The sequence below is a fragment of the Piliocolobus tephrosceles genome, chromosome 16 (assembly GCF_002776525.5).
Source record: "Piliocolobus tephrosceles isolate RC106 chromosome 16, ASM277652v3, whole genome shotgun sequence".
NCBI classification, from domain to species: Eukaryota; Metazoa; Chordata; class Mammalia; order Primates; family Cercopithecidae; genus Piliocolobus; species Piliocolobus tephrosceles.
In genome coordinates, this window is record NC_045449.1 from 26878157 (window position 1) to 26895974 (window position 17818).

At 39.5% G+C, this 17818-nt stretch overlaps 1 protein-coding gene across 5 annotated transcripts in view; it reads left to right on the forward strand.

Annotated features, from left to right (window-relative positions):
* The window catches only part of RHOT1 (ras homolog family member T1), an 81969-nt gene that overhangs the window by 44946 nt on the left and 19205 nt on the right, over positions 1–17818 (forward strand). For all 5 annotated transcript variants that reach the window (XM_023182840.1, XM_023182843.1, XM_023182841.1 and 2 more), the window contains exons 9-16: positions 5554–5652; positions 6513–6621; positions 7368–7488; positions 10466–10550; positions 10925–11070; positions 12637–12737; positions 14438–14568; positions 15573–15656. In XM_023182840.1, the coding sequence (XP_023038608.1) occupies positions 5554–5652; positions 6513–6621; positions 7368–7488; positions 10466–10550; positions 10925–11070; positions 12637–12737; positions 14438–14568; positions 15573–15656 (876 nt within the window). The remainder of the gene's footprint in view (positions 1–5553; positions 5653–6512; positions 6622–7367; positions 7489–10465; positions 10551–10924; positions 11071–12636; positions 12738–14437; positions 14569–15572; positions 15657–17818) is intronic.

A 17818-nucleotide genomic window follows, 5' to 3' on the forward strand; every position in this document is an offset into this window, starting at 1 on the left:
CTCCCAAAGTGCTGGGATTACAGGCTTGAGCCACCGCGCCCGGCCCTGAGAGGTATTGTTTTTAAGAATAAAAAATTGGCCGGGTGCGGTGGCTCAAGCCTGTAATCCCAGCACTTTGGGAGGCCGAGACGGGTGGATCACGAGGTCAGGAGATCGAGACCATCCTGGTTAACCCAGTGAAACCCCGTCTCTACTAAAAAATACAAAAACATTAGCCTGGCGAGGTGACGGGCGCCTGTAGTCCCAGCTACTCGGGAGGCTGAGGCAGGAGAATGGCGTAAACCCGGGAGGTGGAGCTTGCAGTGAGCTGAGATCCGGCCACTGCACTCCAGCCTGGGCCACAGAGCGAGACTCCATCTCAAAAAAAAAAAAAAAAGAATAAAAAGTTGCAGATAATTTTCAGGAAAAGTTTATAGTATAAGTGAGTGGTTAGCAAACTGACTCATGGGCCATATTTGGCCTACCACCTGTTTTCACACAGTCTGTACACTAAGAAAACATTTTATTTATTTATTTATTTATTTGTTTGTTTGTTTCTTTCTTTATTTATTTATTTGAGATGGAGTCTTGCTGTGTTGCCCAGGTTGGAGTGCAGTGGTATGATCTCAGCTCAATGAGTTCAGGCGATTCTCCCACCTCAGCCTCCCAAGTTGTTGGGACTACAGGCATGTGCCACCACATCTGGCTAATTTTTATATTTTTGGTAGAGACGGGGGTTTCACCACATTGGCCAGGCTGGTCTCGAACTCCTGACCTCAGGTGATCTGCCTGCCTCTGCCTCTCAAAGTGCAGGGATTACAGGCATGAACCACTGTGCCTGGCCATATATTTTTAAATGATTGAAAAAAAGTCAAAATAAATAATATTTTGTGATAGGTGAAAATTATATTACATTCAGATTTTATGATTTCATGAAAATAAAGTTTGTAACATAGCCATGGTCATTCTTTTATGTTATCTGTGGCTATTTGCATGCTACAAAGGCAAAGTTTAGTAGTTTCAATAGAGTTTATATGTGCTACTCTCATCTCTTCTCACTGCTGCTGAGTGTACTACTAATTGCGCTTACACACCTAGACAGCATTTCAAGTACTACGTATATCACTGTACCAGGACCTTTTATTTATATTCATTGCATACCCATCATGTCAAAACATGAAAATAATAATAAAGTATTTTTTTAGATGGGAAAGCAGATAAATTTTCCAGGTTTAAATTATAGTTCCAGCATCATTTTTTTAGACATCGGTGCAAATGCAAAGGAAATTTCCATATTTCATAATCCATTAACTATGCAATTGAGTTTCCATTAACCTTCAACTGGAATTGATTAATCTGCATTGTAATGACACGCTAAAAGGCAAACATCAAGAGAAGAATCAAATATGATTTTATAAATACCTTGTGTTCTATTGAAGTCATAGGTTTGTGGATATGTACTAGTATTGGCAGTATATATTTGTGCAAAAAGACATTTTCAAAGATGGGACATGTAAAATGTCATTACAGATCAGCATTAACAGTATAAACATTTGCAATTAATTTTCACGGTAGACAACACTAACTTTGAACCCTAACAAAGCAAAATGTTTTCCTTCCAAAAAACAATTTCATTCTTCTCATTAATAAATTTGTATTGCAAAACTATACTCAGTTGTATTTTGAGTTCTGTCAAAAAACCTTTGTAGAAGTTTCATTTCTTTCTTACTATGTAAGTACCTAAATGATATGCTTGATTTTGCCTGTTGGCCCCAAAGGCTAAAAAATTGCTGTGTGGCCCTTTACAGAAAAAGTGCCAACTCCTAGTATAAATAATTAATTTGAGTTATCCCTTAATCTGATTCTAGTTTACTTTTATTCCTGGTTTACTTTTCCTTAGTTAGGATTCTTCTTTCTAATTTACTCTGAATCCAGTATTTCCCAAACTTACCTCATCATAATAGTCACTAGGTGTTACTTGTTAAAAACATAGATTCTGGCTGGGCGCGGTGCCTCACACCTGTAATCCCAGCACTTTGGAAGGCCAAGGCGGGCAGATCACAAGGTGAGGAGATTGAGACTATCCTGGCTAACATGGTAAAACCCTGTCTCTACTAAAAATACAAAAAAATTAGCCGGGCGTGATGGCAGACGCCTGTAGTCCCAGCTACTCAGGAGGCTGAAGCAGAAGAATGGCAGGAACCCAGGAGGCGGAGGCTTGCAGTGAGCCGGGATTGCGCCACTGCACTCCAGCCTGGGCGACAGCGTGAGAAGACTCTGTGTCAAGAAAACAAAACAAAACAAAACAAAAAAACAAAATACATAGATTCCATTCTGATTCAGCTAGGTGTTTTATGTATGATAAAGGAAATTTGGGAAACAGTCTTAATACTATGGGAACTGTTAATAGGGATTTACCTCTGAGGCCTTAGCCTAGCAGTATATGAAATCCCCTCTATTAGTTTGTTCTCAATTTTTTAATTGCTACTTTGTTCTCAGGCCTGTTATTAGTTCTGCTAATCTGTTAATCCCTCATCCCCATCCCCATTCCGTAAGAGTTAAAATATCTACCACCATCTGTTACTCAATTCTTAGGTGGACCTGAGTGAGAGGTAAAATTTTCAACTTTTAGACTATACCTTGTTTTACACAAGTACAAACTTTAAATTGCCTATAATGGAATCTTTTATTTAAACAACAATCTTTTCTTTTCTCTTTTCTTTTCTTTTCTTTTCCTTTCTTTTCTTTTCTTTTTGTTTCGAGATGGAGTCTCACTCTGTCTCCCAGGATGGAGTGCAATGGCACGATCTCAGCTCTCTACAGCCTCTGCCTCCCAGGTTCACACGATTCTCCTGCCTCGGCCTCCCAAGTAGCTGGGATTACAGGCGTGCACCACCATGCCTGGCTAATTTTTGTATTTTTAGCAGAGATGGGGTTTCATCATGTGGGCTAGTCTGATCTAAAACTCCTAGCCTCAAGTGATCTGCCCGCCTTGGCCTCCCAAAGTGTGTGAGCCACCACATCCAGCCAAATACCATAATTTTTTACAGCTTTATTGAGTAGAATTTTTAATACTTTTTAGTAGTCCTTTTTTTGATGTTACATTTTCAGGTGGTTAGTTTTTAAGTATGACATTGGGCCAATACCTTAGAGCTCTTTAGCTTTGCATTTCAAGCTTTAATGAAAAGTGTGTGTATTGTTGGCTGAGTGTGATGGCTCATGCCTGTAATCCCAGCACTTTGGGAGGCTGAGGCAGGTAAATTACGAGGTGGGGAGAGTGAGACTATCCTGGCTAACATGGTGAAACCCCATCTCTACTAAAAATACGAAAAATTAGCTGGGCATGGTGGCACATGCCTGTAGACCCAGCTACTCGGGAGGCTGAGGCAGGAGAATCGCTTGAACCTGGGAGGCGGAGGTTGCAGTGAGCCAAGATCACACCACTGCACTCCAGCCTGGGCGACAGAGCAAGATTCCGTCTCAAAAAAAAAAAAAAAGAAAAGTACATTGTTTATTTTTCTTAAAATTACTTTTTGAAAATGTACCCCTTTATTATGTGAGGAAAAATCACTTAGACAAAATAAAAGGTTATCTTTAGGTTCTGTTTTGTATATTATTCTTGCTGTTGCTTCTTTTGGAAACATTTAAATTATTCAACTTATTTTAAAGGAGAGTAAATGAAATATAACAATGTAGTTTTTAATTAATCTTTAATGTCTAACATTAGGATCACATTTATAGAAGCATCATCTTACCATTCATTATTTTAAAGAATGAATCACCTATGATTGTAGATGTTATAGTCCATTTAGTACTCTTTTATAAAGGAAGCCCTGTTAGATGCTTTCTTTTTTTTGAGATAGAGTCTCTCTTTGTCTCCCAGACTGGAGTGCAGTGGTGCAGTCTCGGCTCACTGCAACCTCTGCCTCCCGGGTTAAAGCGATTCTCCTGCCTCAGCATCCCAAGTACTGGGACTACAGGCATGCACCACCACACACAGCTAACTTTTGTGTTTTTAGTAGAGATGGGGTTTCGCCATGTTGGCCAGGCTGGTCTCGAACTCCTGGTCTCAGGTGATCTGCCCTCCTCAGCCTGCCCAAAGTGCTGGGATTACAAGTGTGAGCCACGACACCCAGCCTCAAATGCTTTCTAAATGTCTGACTTCTTTTTCTCATTTCTTTCTAATCTCTTAGTATCTTAAGTTTTATCTTTTTCTCACTATATCAAATTACTCTCCCAAAGATCCCATTTAAAACAAGAATAGAAGGGGTTATCTGTGTATGTTTGGAAGATAATTATTTTCTTTCCTATTTTTTAAAGAGTTTCTTTTCTGCATTTGAGTTTGATAGCATGATCAAAGCTGTCATCATTACCATTTTGTAAGTTAATAAGTTTATATTTCCTCAGCTTGACATCTCATTTCTCTGATTTAGGTAGAACCATAGGAGATCTATTTCCAAGCTTAGACAAAATTTGAAGCTCTCCTTGAAGTTTTATTCTCAAAATTGTTGACAGTGATTACCCTATAGTGGTTATACAGTGAAGAAGTATGTGGGCCTTATTTTAAAATAGTCATTTATTTATTCTATCCATGATGAATCATAAAACAAAAATGAAGGAAATTGTCAGAATATATTTCCAGCAGCACTAGTCATAACAGTTTTAGAGTCACAAAAGGCAAAGTTCTTTTTTAAAGTATAAATAATTCTTATACTAGGAAGTTAGTAAAAATTTTTTACACTTACTAACCAGTGATAATTTTGCCACTTGTTTGTGAATAAGCGTATTTTATTTCCCAGCTTTAACATACACACAGGGGATAGATCAAAACAAATCTCATTCTGCTATTAGAAGGTGGATGGTCAGAAATCAGAAGTTGAGGGGAAAGTCCTTAGTAGTTTTATAAGTCATTTCGTATTCTCTATGGAATGACAGAATATATAAATAAATAAATAAATAGTTCTTCTTTATGTGACTAGAAAAATGAATCCCTCCTAAAGATGAACTTCTCCTTTGCCTGTTCTTTTTTTTTTTTTTTTTTTTTTTGAGACGGAGTCTGGCTCTGTCGCCCAGGCTGGAGTGCAGTGGCCGGATCTCAGCTCACTGGAAGCTCCGCCTCCTGGGTTCACGCCATTCTCCTGCCTCGGCCTCCCAAGTAGCTGGGACTACAGGGGCCTGCCACCGTGCCCGGCTAATTTTTTGTGTTTTTAGTAGAGACGGGGTTTCACCATGTTGGCCAGGATGGTCTCGATCTCCTGACCTCGTGATCCGCCCGTCTCGGCCTCCCAAAGTGCTGGGATTACAGGCGTGAGCCACCGCGCCCGGCTTTCCTTTGCCTGTTCTTAAAGGATTTGTGGTCATAATGGGAGAGCTTCACCATTCCAATTATCAGTTCCAGCAAATATTGCCTCATTTACTTAAAAAGGTTTGCATATAAAAGTAAATGGCTTTGCTTTAGTTCATTTTTTCATGTTGGTTGTATTTGATATTGTGTAAAAACAATCAGAATTTTTCTCAGCATTGCTTATGAAAATCACAGTTTAAATAATTATTTCTTTTCTCAATGATTTATAGATGAAACCAGCTTGTATAAAAGCCCTTACTCGTATATTTAAAATATCTGATCAAGATAATGATGGTACTCTCAATGATGCTGAACTCAACTTCTTTCAGGTAATGGTCCTTTATTTCAGACATGTGCATATCTTTTTTTTTTTTTTTTTTGCTGAAAGCTATAAAATGTATTAGCTTAAACAACAAGAACAGTATGTTATAAACATAAGTTTCTTTCATGTAGAACTATCACATCAACCTATATATGCCTTTACTTAGGCTATGAACTATCACATCAACCTATATATGCCTTTACTTAGACTCTCTTATGCCCCGGAATTAAGGGGATTTTGATAGCTTCATTTTATGGTATAAAGTGGGTGTGTTAAGGATAACTTGGAGTCTGAACTCTGAATCATTTTGCTTTCTTAGTTTTGAATAACATAGCTACACAAATAGCCCTGTGTTTTAGATACAGGATGGAGGGAGTTGGAAATGTTTCTTTCTAAGTATGACATGTTTTACTTTTGTTTTTTGAGATGGAGTCTCGCTCTGTCACCTAGGCTGGAGTGCAATGGTGCAATCTTGGCTCACTGCAACCTCCGCCTCCTGGGTTCAAGCGATTATCCTGCCTCAGCCTCCCAGGTAGCTGGGACTACAGGCATGTGCCACCACACCCAGCTAATTTTTGTATTTTTAGTGAAGATGAGGTTTCACCATGTTGGCCAGGGTGGACTCGATCTCCTGACCTCATGATCCGCCTGCCTCAGCCTCCCAAAGTGCTGGGATTACAGGCGTGAGCCACCGCGCCCGGCCCATGTTTTACTTAAATAATACAAAGTGGAGACTATTCCTAATGTAGAATATGTTTCTTTGGTTGCAATTCTTGGATTTAATGTTGCTTTGTAGATTACCATTTTATATTGTTTGTGGCTTTAATGCTGGTTTGTTTTTAAATATATTTTTATGTTTTTTGCTAGAGGATTTGTTTCAACACTCCATTAGCTCCTCAAGCTCTGGAGGATGTCAAGAATGTAGTCAGAAAACATATAAGTGATGGTGTGGCTGACAGTGGATTGACCCTGAAAGGTAGGTGAATGGTATTTTTCCCCCTTTTGAAACTTAATATTTTCAAAATTTGGCAAAAGGTGAAGGTCTTTATTGTATTATTTATACTTTAAGGAAATGTTAATATTTACTAGTATGCCTAAAGTCTGATTTGGATATTTGCGAGTTGGGAGGGACAGACCATTGTTGGGGATTATCATCTTTACTGCCAGTATAAATTAGAAGTTGGGAAATTGGTTGGATCTCAAGGATACAGAGGTCCACCTGAGGGAAGGAGCTATCTGGAACAAAAAAAAAGTGTCTTAAAATTCTTCCTACATATAAACAGCCTTTAAATAGTCATTATTTTTAGGGAATTTTGTCTATGGGTCAAATTTACCAGTATAGAATGTTCCCTGGAGAATATATTATAGAGGCACAGACAGTGAAGTTAATGAGATTGAAAACCAGAATTTTCCATGACAAAAATAAACTCACAGATCTGTAGAACACTACTCTTGTATAACTTTGTGCATGTCAGTATATTCCTTGAGATGTAATGTTGGCCATTTCCTCCTGTGCTCTCTCTTGCTGAGCTGGGTGTATATGTGAAACAACTCTGAAATCAGCTCTGTTTCATTGAGATACTTATAAATTTTGTTTTGTTTTGAGCTTTACGATGCAAAGCTAGCATCCATATGTTCATGAATCTAGTTCTTGCCATTATGTTACATGCTTTTCTCCTATGTGACTCTGTATCCTTTATTTACTAATTTACTTTATTTCAGGTTTTCTCTTTTTACACACACTTTTTATCCAGAGAGGGAGACACGAAACTACTTGGACTGTGCTTCGACGATTTGGTTATGATGATGATCTGGATTTGACACCTGAATATTTGTTCCCCCTGTATGTACCTTTGGTTTTGTTTTGTTTTGTTTTTTTAATTTTTTATTGAGACAGGATCTCACTATGTTGCCCAGGCTGGTCTTGAACTCCTGGGCTCAAGTGATCCTCCCACCTCAGCCTCCCAAATTGCTGTGATTACAGGCATTGAGCCATGCCCAGTCACTTTTGGTCTTATAATTGATTTTACTTGCTAAATATTTTTAAGGTTGATTTAGGATACATGGGGAGGTGGGCTTTAAGCTATTCGGGAATATTTTAGAATTATAGCAGAGCTTTATAGCAGGATTTCTCAACCTCAGCACTATTGACATTTTGGACCAGACAATTTTTTGTTGTGGATGTCCTGTGCAGTATAGGATGTTTATCACATCCATAGAAGTCAGTGATACCTCCAGTTGTGACAACCAGAACTCTTGAGAAATTGCCAAATGTGCCCTCTGAAGTGAAATTATTCCCAGTTGAGAACCACTGATCCCCTCATGACTCAAACTTTTCCTCTTCTTGTGGAGACTACAAGTATCTTTTTTTGTTCATTTTACTGAGGAAGGAAAAATAAGATGCTAGACAACAAACTTGTTTTGGGAGTCAAGAGATCTCAGAAATATGCTGGTTAACATTTTTCTTACGTTGTTCTTCTCCCTTAGTTTTATAGCCTGTTCTTCTTAGCTTAAGTTGAAGTCGGTATTTTCCTAAACAGCTTAAGTTGAAGTAGGTATTTTCCTAAACGACTGGTCTATTTGTGGTTCTTTTTCTTCTTCTTTCTTTCTCTTTTTTTTTTTTTTTTTGAGACGGGAATTTTGCTCTGTTGCCCAGGCTGGAGCACAGTGGCGCAAGCTCTGCCTCCCGGGTTCACGCCATTCTCTTGCCTCAGCCTCCCGAGTAGCTGGGACTATAGACGCCCGCCACCACACCCAGTTAATTTTTGGTATTTTTAAGAGAGGCAGGGTTTCACCGTGTTAGCCAGGATGGTCTCGATCTCCTGACCTCATGATCCGCCCGCCTCGGCCTCCCAAAGTGATGGGATTACAGATGTGAGCCACCGCACCTGGCCTTTTTTTTTTTAAGAGACAAGGTCTCATTTTGGCTAGCTCACTGCAACCTCGAGCTCCATGGCTCAAGCAGTCCTCCCACCTGAGCTTCCCGAATAGCTGGGACTATAGGTGTGCACCACAATGCCTGGCTATTTTTTCTTTATTCCCCTCTCTTCCCCTCCCCTCCCCTCCCCTTTTCTTTTCTTTTCTCTTTTCTTTTCTTTTCTCTTTTCTTCTTTCTTTTCTTTCTTTGTTTCACTATATTTCCTAGGCTGATCTTGGAGCCTCAAATGATCTTCTTGCCTCAGCCTCCTAAGGTGCTGGGATTACAGGCCTGAGCCACCATGCCTGGCCCGTTATTTTCCTTTGATAATACTATGTTTAAGTTCTGTTTGTTTAAAAATGGACGCAATGGCCGGGCGCAGTGGCTCAAGCCTGTAATCCCAGCACTTTGGGAGGCCGAGACAGGCGGATCACGAGGTCAGGAGATCGAGACCATCCTGGCTAACACAGTGAAACCCCGTCTCTACTAAAAAATGCAAAAAACTAGCTGGGCAAGGTGGCGAACGCCTGTAGTCCCAGCTACTTGGGAGGCTGAGGCAGGAGAATGGCGTGAACCGGGAGGCGGAGCTTGCAGTGAGCCGAGATCCAGCCACTGCACTCCAGCCTGGGCGACACAGCGAGACTCCATCTCAAAAAAAAAAAAGAAAAAAAATGGACCCAGTACCATCCCCAAACGAGAGACTGCCTTGTTGCAGGATCCCTCTTCTATATCCCAGGGAAGCGAGCTTTTCAGGGATGGTGACTTCCCAGGATCTGGCCTCAGAGTTTTCAGTCATTCTTCATTTTTTCATTGGCACATTACCTTCGTGGTGCTCTGTTATTTTAGTATAGTACCTCCAGCTATCTATGTAATGGTTCAGAAAGACTGTTGTTTTTTACTTCTCCATTTTTGAGGAAGCAAAGTTCTTTCTGATTAGATTCCTAGTCCATTAATCAGTTCTAAACTGAAACTTCCTTTGACTAAGTTACTAAATCTTGGCTCAAGTTAATTTCCTAGATTTTTCAATAAATATATACTGAATGAATGAATTTGTTATAGGACTCTCTCATAAGGTTTTCTTTTCTTGTGTCATTTATGTGAATAGATGAATTCTATGGGAGGTTACTTATTGCTTTAAGTATGACAGTTAGGAAATTCCCTGTCTTATGGCATTGTGGCTTACACTAATCATCTCTTTCAGTTTTTTTAATCCTCTTTGCCTTTAATTTTCTGCAAAATAACTCCCTGGAGCTACTACATGAATCTCTCTATCCTTATGGAACCCTCTTCCTCTATCCTTCACATTGCTGCTAGAATAGTGGATAAATAAATAAAAATTTGGCTCTGTCACTTCCCTTCAACCTGCTTTTCTGATATTTAAGAAAATGGGCCTGGTACAGTGGCTCATGCCTGTAATCCCAACACTTTGGGAGGCCAAGGTGGGTGGATTGCTTGAGCCCAGGAGTTCAAGCCAGCCTGGGCAACGGGGTGAGACCCCATCTCTACAAAAATACAAAAATTAGCCAGGCATGGTGGTGTGCGCCTGTGGTCCCAGCTACTCAAGAGGCTAAGATGGGCAGATTGATTGGGCCCAGGAGGTCGAGACTGCAGTGAGCTGTGATCATGCCACTGCACTGTAGCCTGGGCAACAGTGAGACCCTGTCTGAATTTAACAACGAGAAAGAAAGAAAATGCTGTTACTTTGGAATGAGTGTTATTATGACTCTTCTGAAGAGTGCCAAAATCACTCCACAGAGTTTCCTTGGGAAATCTAAATGATACCAAGTGAAGATATTCTTGTAAATGGTATTACCTCACAAAAGACTTGTTGCAATTTTATATTCATTTCTTAAATTTTAAAATTTGATTAATGATTTATTTTACTCTTGAATTTTTTCAACAGGCTAAAAATACCTCCTGATTGCACTACTGAATTAAATCATCATGCATATTTGTTTCTCCAAAGCACCTTTGACAAGCATGATTTGGTAAGCCTTTAGCTGTAATTTTCCATAATATATAGCAAAATATTTTTTCAGTGAATGATATAACTCTGTTCCCTGAGCTATGGGATGTGTATATCACATAGCCAAAAACTGCTTAACCTCTCTAAGTAAAATTCGCAAAAATATTTTCTGCTGTTTACCTTTGTTGTTTTCTCAAGATGAAAATGTCTAATTTCTAATAGACTCTCTTATAGGTTTTCTTATATACACGTGAGGAATTTTCTTGATAAAATGTAAAATTTCTTGTCACTTGTTAAGTAGTTTTAAAAACCATAGCTTTACTAGATTGGGGGACTTTTGTGTTGGGAATTAGTATCTTAGCTATCTAAACATTATATATCCTTGTGTTTCTTCAGGATAGAGACTGTGCTTTGTCACCTGATGAGCTTAAAGATTTATTTAAAGTTTTCCCTTACATACCTTGGGGGCCAGATGTGAATAATACAGTTTGTACCAATGAGAGAGGCTGGATAACCTACCAGGGATTCCTTTCCCAGTGGACGTGAGTATAGAGCTCACCTCTTTCCTCTAGAGTTGCAAATAGTTTAAAATTATTATGTATTACATTTGTTACTTTGTAAGCTTGTGGGACCTTATGAAATGCTTCAATCATAATTGCCTCTAAGCAAGATTAACTGCTGATATCTCTAAGATGAACTATAAATGTTCTATAAATTTATCAGGAAGGGACTGTTTTCTTTTGGATGATGTATTTTTAGTAGAGACAGGGTTTCTACTAAACCTGGCCAGGTTTAGTTGGCCAGGCTGGTCTCGAACTTCTGGCTTCAAGTGATCTGCCCGCCTCAGCCTCCCAAAGTGCTGGGATTACAGGCATGAGCTACCACGCCTAGCCTTTAATGAACTCTGAGTAAGATTTTGTGAGGATTTGTCTACAACCTAGTTATAGCGTGGTTGATATTATACCTAGGGTATTAAGGGAATCTTCTGGTCTTGCATAGTGACATAATTGCTTTAGCCTTAACTGACTCAACATTAGGATCTTTTCTTTTTTCAAATATGTAAGAAAGGCTAATTTCAGATTATATTTGCACCTTTGTCACTTTTTTTTTTGAGACAGAATTTTGCTCTTGTTGCCCAGGCTGGAATGCAGTGGTGCGATCTCAGCTCACTGCAACCTCAACCTCCCGGATTCAAGCGATTCTCCTACCTCAGCCTCCCAAATAGCTGGGATTACAGGCATGCGCCACCACACCTGGCTAATTGTGTATTTTTAGTAGAGACGGGATTTCTCCATGTTGGTCAGGCTGGTCTGGAACTCCTGACCTCAGGTGATCCACCCACTTCGGCCTCCCAAAGTGCTGGGATTACAGTCATGAGCTACTGTGCCTGGCCACCTTTGTCACTTTTTCATGTGTGTTTTATTAAGTCCTCAACTGGCTAATATTTGAAAATATATTAACTTTATATTAACTTGGAAAGTTATCACGTAAAATACCCCACTCTATCACGATTTTACCATCTACTCACTGCTTATCTTTGTGGCCTTGGTGTTTCTGGGCAGATGGAGTAGAGAGAGGAATTACCCGCCATCTTGCATTCTTCTCCCTTTCTTCTCCGCCTTAAGAACGGCAGTGTAGGGCCAGGCAACATGGCTCATACCTATAATCCTAGCACTTTGGGAGGCCAAGGCGGATGGATCACTTGAGATCAGGAGTTCGAGACCAGCCTAGGCAATGTGGCGAAACCCTGTCTCTATTAAAACATTTTTAAAAATTAAAAAATAAATTAGCCAGGCTTGGGGGCACATGCCTGTAGTCCCAGCTACTTGAGGGGCTGATGTAGGAAGATCAATTGCACCCAGGGGATTGAGGCTACAGTGAGCCGTGTTTGTGCCATTGCACTCTAGCGTGGATGACAAAGTAAAACTCTTTCAAAAAAAAAAAAAGAATGGCAGTGTAGGAAAAACTATGGTTGGGCACATAGGAAATTAAAGTAGTCTAGACAAAAATTATCTAGGTGTGGTGCATAAAGTTTTTTAGCTATTGGATTTTTTTCCCATAAATATTCATTTAGGAATTTTCACATTTTAAATTCTTTTCTTTCATAGGCTCACGACTTATTTAGATGTACAGCGGTGCCTGGAGTATTTGGGCTATCTAGGCTATTCAATATTGACTGAGCAAGAGTCTCAAGCTTCAGCTATTACAGGTAAGTATCTAGATACTGTTCAGCTCATGATTAGAGATTTACACTCCATTTTCAAACGTAACAAAGAGTAAGAATAAATTCATCTTCATTAGTCTTCCATCTACACTCGATTAGTTTTCCTTGTGATCTGATCATTTCTTTTGTGTTGAGGTGCTTGATTTTACTGTTTATGAAAAGAAAGAAAGAATAGAGACTTAGCTTCAAGTCTACTCCCTGGGGTTACTCCACTGATGAAAATGAAGAAGAGCTATGGGCATTAAAGGATTTACCAGTTGATCTTGCATTTTAATTTTCTTTAAACATTAAAAATAATGCCTATTAACTGTTTTCTGCATTAATACAGCTTTCACAAATCTTGTAATGTAAGCCAGGCATTCTTGCCAAGGAATGTGCACCACTTAAAGTAAACAAATGTATGGAAATAGCAAGTTAAGGAACTGATAATTTCAAGAGTTTCTTATATCCCTGTTGGTGGAAAATCTGCCATATCTTACGGGAAGCCCTAGCACAAGAAGACAGCCTTTCTTAAATTGACAGAGCAGGTACCCTTTAAAGTACTTAACCAATTAGACAGTATTTAATTCAACACCAGAAAATAAGAAAACAATCACTAGCCAGCCATGAGGTTCTTTCACTCAGCACATTGTTTACATCTTTCTGTATCAATAAGTATACTTTATATATCTTAATGTTAATAATGTGTCACAATATGGATGTTCTGTAACTTATTTAACTATCCCATAATTATATATTTTTATCATTTTTGGTTTTTTTCTACTATCACTAGTATCTCTGGTGAGGTCTGTTGTAGTTCAGTCTTCAGGTGTAGCCTAAGGAGGTTGTTGGTTTTTTTGTTGTTGTTTGAGACAGAGTCTCTCTGTCACCAGGCTGGAGTGCAGTGATGAGATCTTGGCTCACTGCAACCTCCGCCTCCTGGGTTCAAGCGATTCACCTGCCTCAGCCTCCCAAATAGCTGGGACTACAGGCATGTGCCATCATGCCCAGCTGATTTTTGTATTTTTAGTAGAGATGGGGTTTCACCATGTTGGCCAGGATGGTCTCAATCTCTTGACCTTGCGATCTGCCCACACTGGCCTCCCACAGTTCTGGGATTATAGGCATGAGCCACCGCGCCAGGCTCTAAGGAGGTCTCTTTACCTCAGGAAGGGATACCTGCTGTCCTGATGATACAGCATTGTTTTCTGGCATGCCTCTTTTACAGTTTACGTTTGAAAGGATGGCTAACCCCAAAGTGTGTGTCCCTTTTCCTTTTATGGATCCAGCTCCATAAAAGGAAGTGCAGATTTGAAATAGCATCTTTTAGTTTATAATATGTGACAGTTTATCACAGAAAAAATTAGATGGAATATAATGTTGGCTATATTCTTAGCAATTTTCATTCATTTGTAGGATATTTTCCTTATGAAAATACACTATTTTATGATGAAATAAATGTTTGGTTACATGACATTCACATTCCAGTCAGCTTTCAGAAATGCATTTTTCCACTAACTGGGGCCCTTCTGCGTTCCATGTACTTCATTCACATACAGCTTGACTGTCGTACAATGTGTTTATAGATCAGCTACTTCGTAAAAATGATAAGCAGCAATGCCCTATTTTGCAAAAGGTGGAATGGAGGCTCAGTGAATCTAAGTGGTATATATTTAGTGGGTTTTTATTATTATTATTATTTTTAGTAACAAGAGATAAAAAGATAGACCTGCAGAAAAAACAAACTCAAAGAAATGTGTTCAGATGTAACGTAATTGGAGTGAAAAACTGTGGGAAAAGTGGAGTTCTTCAGGCTCTTCTTGGAAGAAACTTAATGGTGAGAGTTCTTGTAAAATACAATTTTATCCAACAAATTTTTATAGTTACAAGTTTATATGTTTTTATAGCCACTGACATTTTTAGATAATTATTAGAACTCAATGGCCTGTATTAGTCAAGTACAGTCTAAATGTAACAATAATCCTGTTGAACTGTCTTTTTCTTTGTTTCATTGATATTAGCTCATTCATTTATCTTTTTTTAACCAGTGTTTAAATGGGCTAACGACTACAGATATGTGAAAGCACCTAACACAGTTCTTGGCATGAAGAAAATGCACAGTAAATATTTTGAATTGAATATTGTTATCTAGTTCTTACTACTCCCTTGAGTAAGAAGAAGAAGACATATTTCTTTTCTTCTTCTTCCTCTTTTTTTTTTTTTTTTGAGGAAAGGTGTTGTTCTGTTGGCTAGACTGCAGTTCAGTGAGGTGATCATGGCTCACTGCAGCCTCAACCATCTGGGCTTAGGTGATCCTTCCAGCTCAGCCCCCAGAGCAGCTGGGACTACAGGTGTGAACCACCAGGCCCAGCTAATTTTTGTATTTTTAGTAGAGGTGGGGTTTTGTCATGTTGCCCAGGGTAGTCTCCAAGCTCAAGTGATCCTCCCACCTTGGCCTCCCAAAGTGCTGAGATTACAGGCATGTGCCACCACACCCTGCCAACATATTTCTAGGTGGGTATTCATCTCGATCAGACCAAATTATAGTATAATGAAGATTGCCAGCAGGTGGCTCTAGAATATACTTGCAGTAATAGGGATAGTTTCCTTCCTTTTTAGCTTCTGCTTGTACTTTATGCAGAACAAATACGTCTTTTTATTTTAGGTCTTAAGAACTAAGAAACATAAAATTAGTATCTCCTTTGTACTGATAAGTAGTACACAGTGTAGGGAAGAATGCCCTTTTATTTATAACACACCTGCACATATACACAGAGGTGTTTGTGTATTGTTGAAAACTAGTTACTGCAGATATTGAGATTTTCGGTGTTCTGTTTTCAGAGGCAGAAGAAAATTCGTGAAGATCATAAATCCTACTATGCAATTAACACTGTTTATGTATATGGACAAGAGAAATACTTGTTGGTAAGAAATTCTGTGGCATACAAAAATTTCTAATTATTGGGTACATTTTAAAATGGCTCTTTGAAAACAAAGTGGCTTCAATTGAATTCTATATAGAACTTGTGTGTGATTTTTTTTTTTTTATATATTTAATTTTTTTAGAGACACGGTCTTAACTATGTTGTCCTGGCCAGCTCTTGGGCTCAAGGGATCTCCCACCTCAGCCTCCCAAGGAGCTGGGACTACAGGCATGTGCCACCAAGCCAAGCTTGATTTTATTTTTTTCATCTGGTTTATTCATTAGAATTTTGTCTTTTGGCTGGGCGTGGTGGCTCATGCCTGTAATCCCAGCACTTTGGGAGGCCAAGGCAGGCGGAGCACCTGAGGTCAGGAGTTCAAGACCAGCCTGACCAACATGGAGAAACCCCGTCTCTACTAAAAATACAAAATTAGCCGGGCATGGTGGCTCATGCCTGTAATCCCAGCTACTCGGGAGGCTGAGGCAGGAGAATCACTTGAACCCAGGAGGCAGAGGTTGTGGTGAGCTGAGATAATGCCATTGCACTCCTGCCTGGGCAGCAAGAGCGAAACTCCATCTCCAGTGGGAAAAAACAGAATTTTAAGTCTTTTTATCTATGTGATAATTACATAGGTATAGATATAAATAAAAATTCATCTATTGGTACGCTTAATTGCACGTTAGCTATACCACAATAAGAAAGTGGAAAAAAAACGGGCCAGGTGTGGTGGCTCACACCTGTAATCCCGACACTTTGGGAGGCTGAGTCAGGTGGATCACCTGAGGTCAGGAGTTCAAGACCAGCCTGGCCAACATGGTGAAACCCTGTCTCTAGTAAAAATACAAAAATTAGCTGGGCGTGGTGGCACGTGCCTATAATCCCAGGTACTTAGGAGGCTGAGGCAGGAGAATCGCGTGAACCTGGGAGGTGGAGGTTGCAGTGAGCCAAGATTGTGCCACTGCATTCCAGCCTGGATGACAAAGTGAGACTCTGCCTCAAAAACAAACAAAAAAAAAGGTGAAAAAAATGAACTCCCCTTTTACTTTCTTCTACTTCTATTTTTGTTTTTTTTTTTTAATTTTACTTTAAGTTCTGGGATACTTGCGCAGGTTTGTTGCATAGGTCAACCCATCATCTAGGTTTTCAGACCCGCATGCACTAGGTATTTGTCCTAATGCTCTCCCTTCCCTTGCCCCTCAGCCCCTGACAGGCCCCGGTGTGTGATGTGCCCCTCCCTGTATCCATGTATTCTCATTGTTCAACTCCCACTTATGAGTGAGAACATGCAGTGTTTGGTTTTCTGTTCCTGTGTTAGTTTGCTGAGAATGATGGCTTCCAACTTCATCTATGTACCTGCAAAGGACATGAACTCCTTATTTATGACTGCATACTTCTATTTTTTTTTAAATTATTTCCTGTACTATTGACTAGAAATTAATATGAAAATCCTGCTAATGCTTGGTAGTTTATCTATAATCTGAATCAAGTTTATTTAGCAGGGAAGGGAATATTTAACAAATACCTTAGCCTTAAAAATGTATAGGCTACTCTAGGCACACTGCCTATGGGTTAGCCCTGCTCTGCAAGTAGCAATAAAATCAAACAAACAATAAAAAAAGTACAAAAGAAGGGCTGAAAAGACACCATGAAATACAGTAGAAGGACGGTTATATGGGCTGGGTGTGGTGGCTCACGCCTGTAATCCCAGCAAACTTTGGGAGGCCAAGGCGGGTGGATCACTCCAGCCTGACCAACATGGAGAAACCCCATCCCGGGCTGGTCTCAAACTCCTGGGCTCAAGCGGTTTGCCCACCTCAGTCTCCCAAAGTGCTAGGATTACAGATGTGAGCCACAGTGCCCACCCCTGAATTTTACTCTTGTTGGAGATCATTATATCATAGATGGAATATTTAAGAAATTTTATAATAAACACCAAAGAGTGGCAGTGAAACAGCAAAATGACCTTACTGTAAAGAGTTATTTGCTTTTTGTTTTTGATTAGTGGGGGAGAAAAGGTGGTGTGGTAGAAAGAAAATAGATTTGAGAATCATATCTAAGTTCAAATTTTGATTTGATAACTTCCTAGATGTGTACCATGGGCAGCTGACTTACTCTTTCTAGCCCGTCTCCTTTTCTGTAGAATGTAAACAATGCATGTAGAGG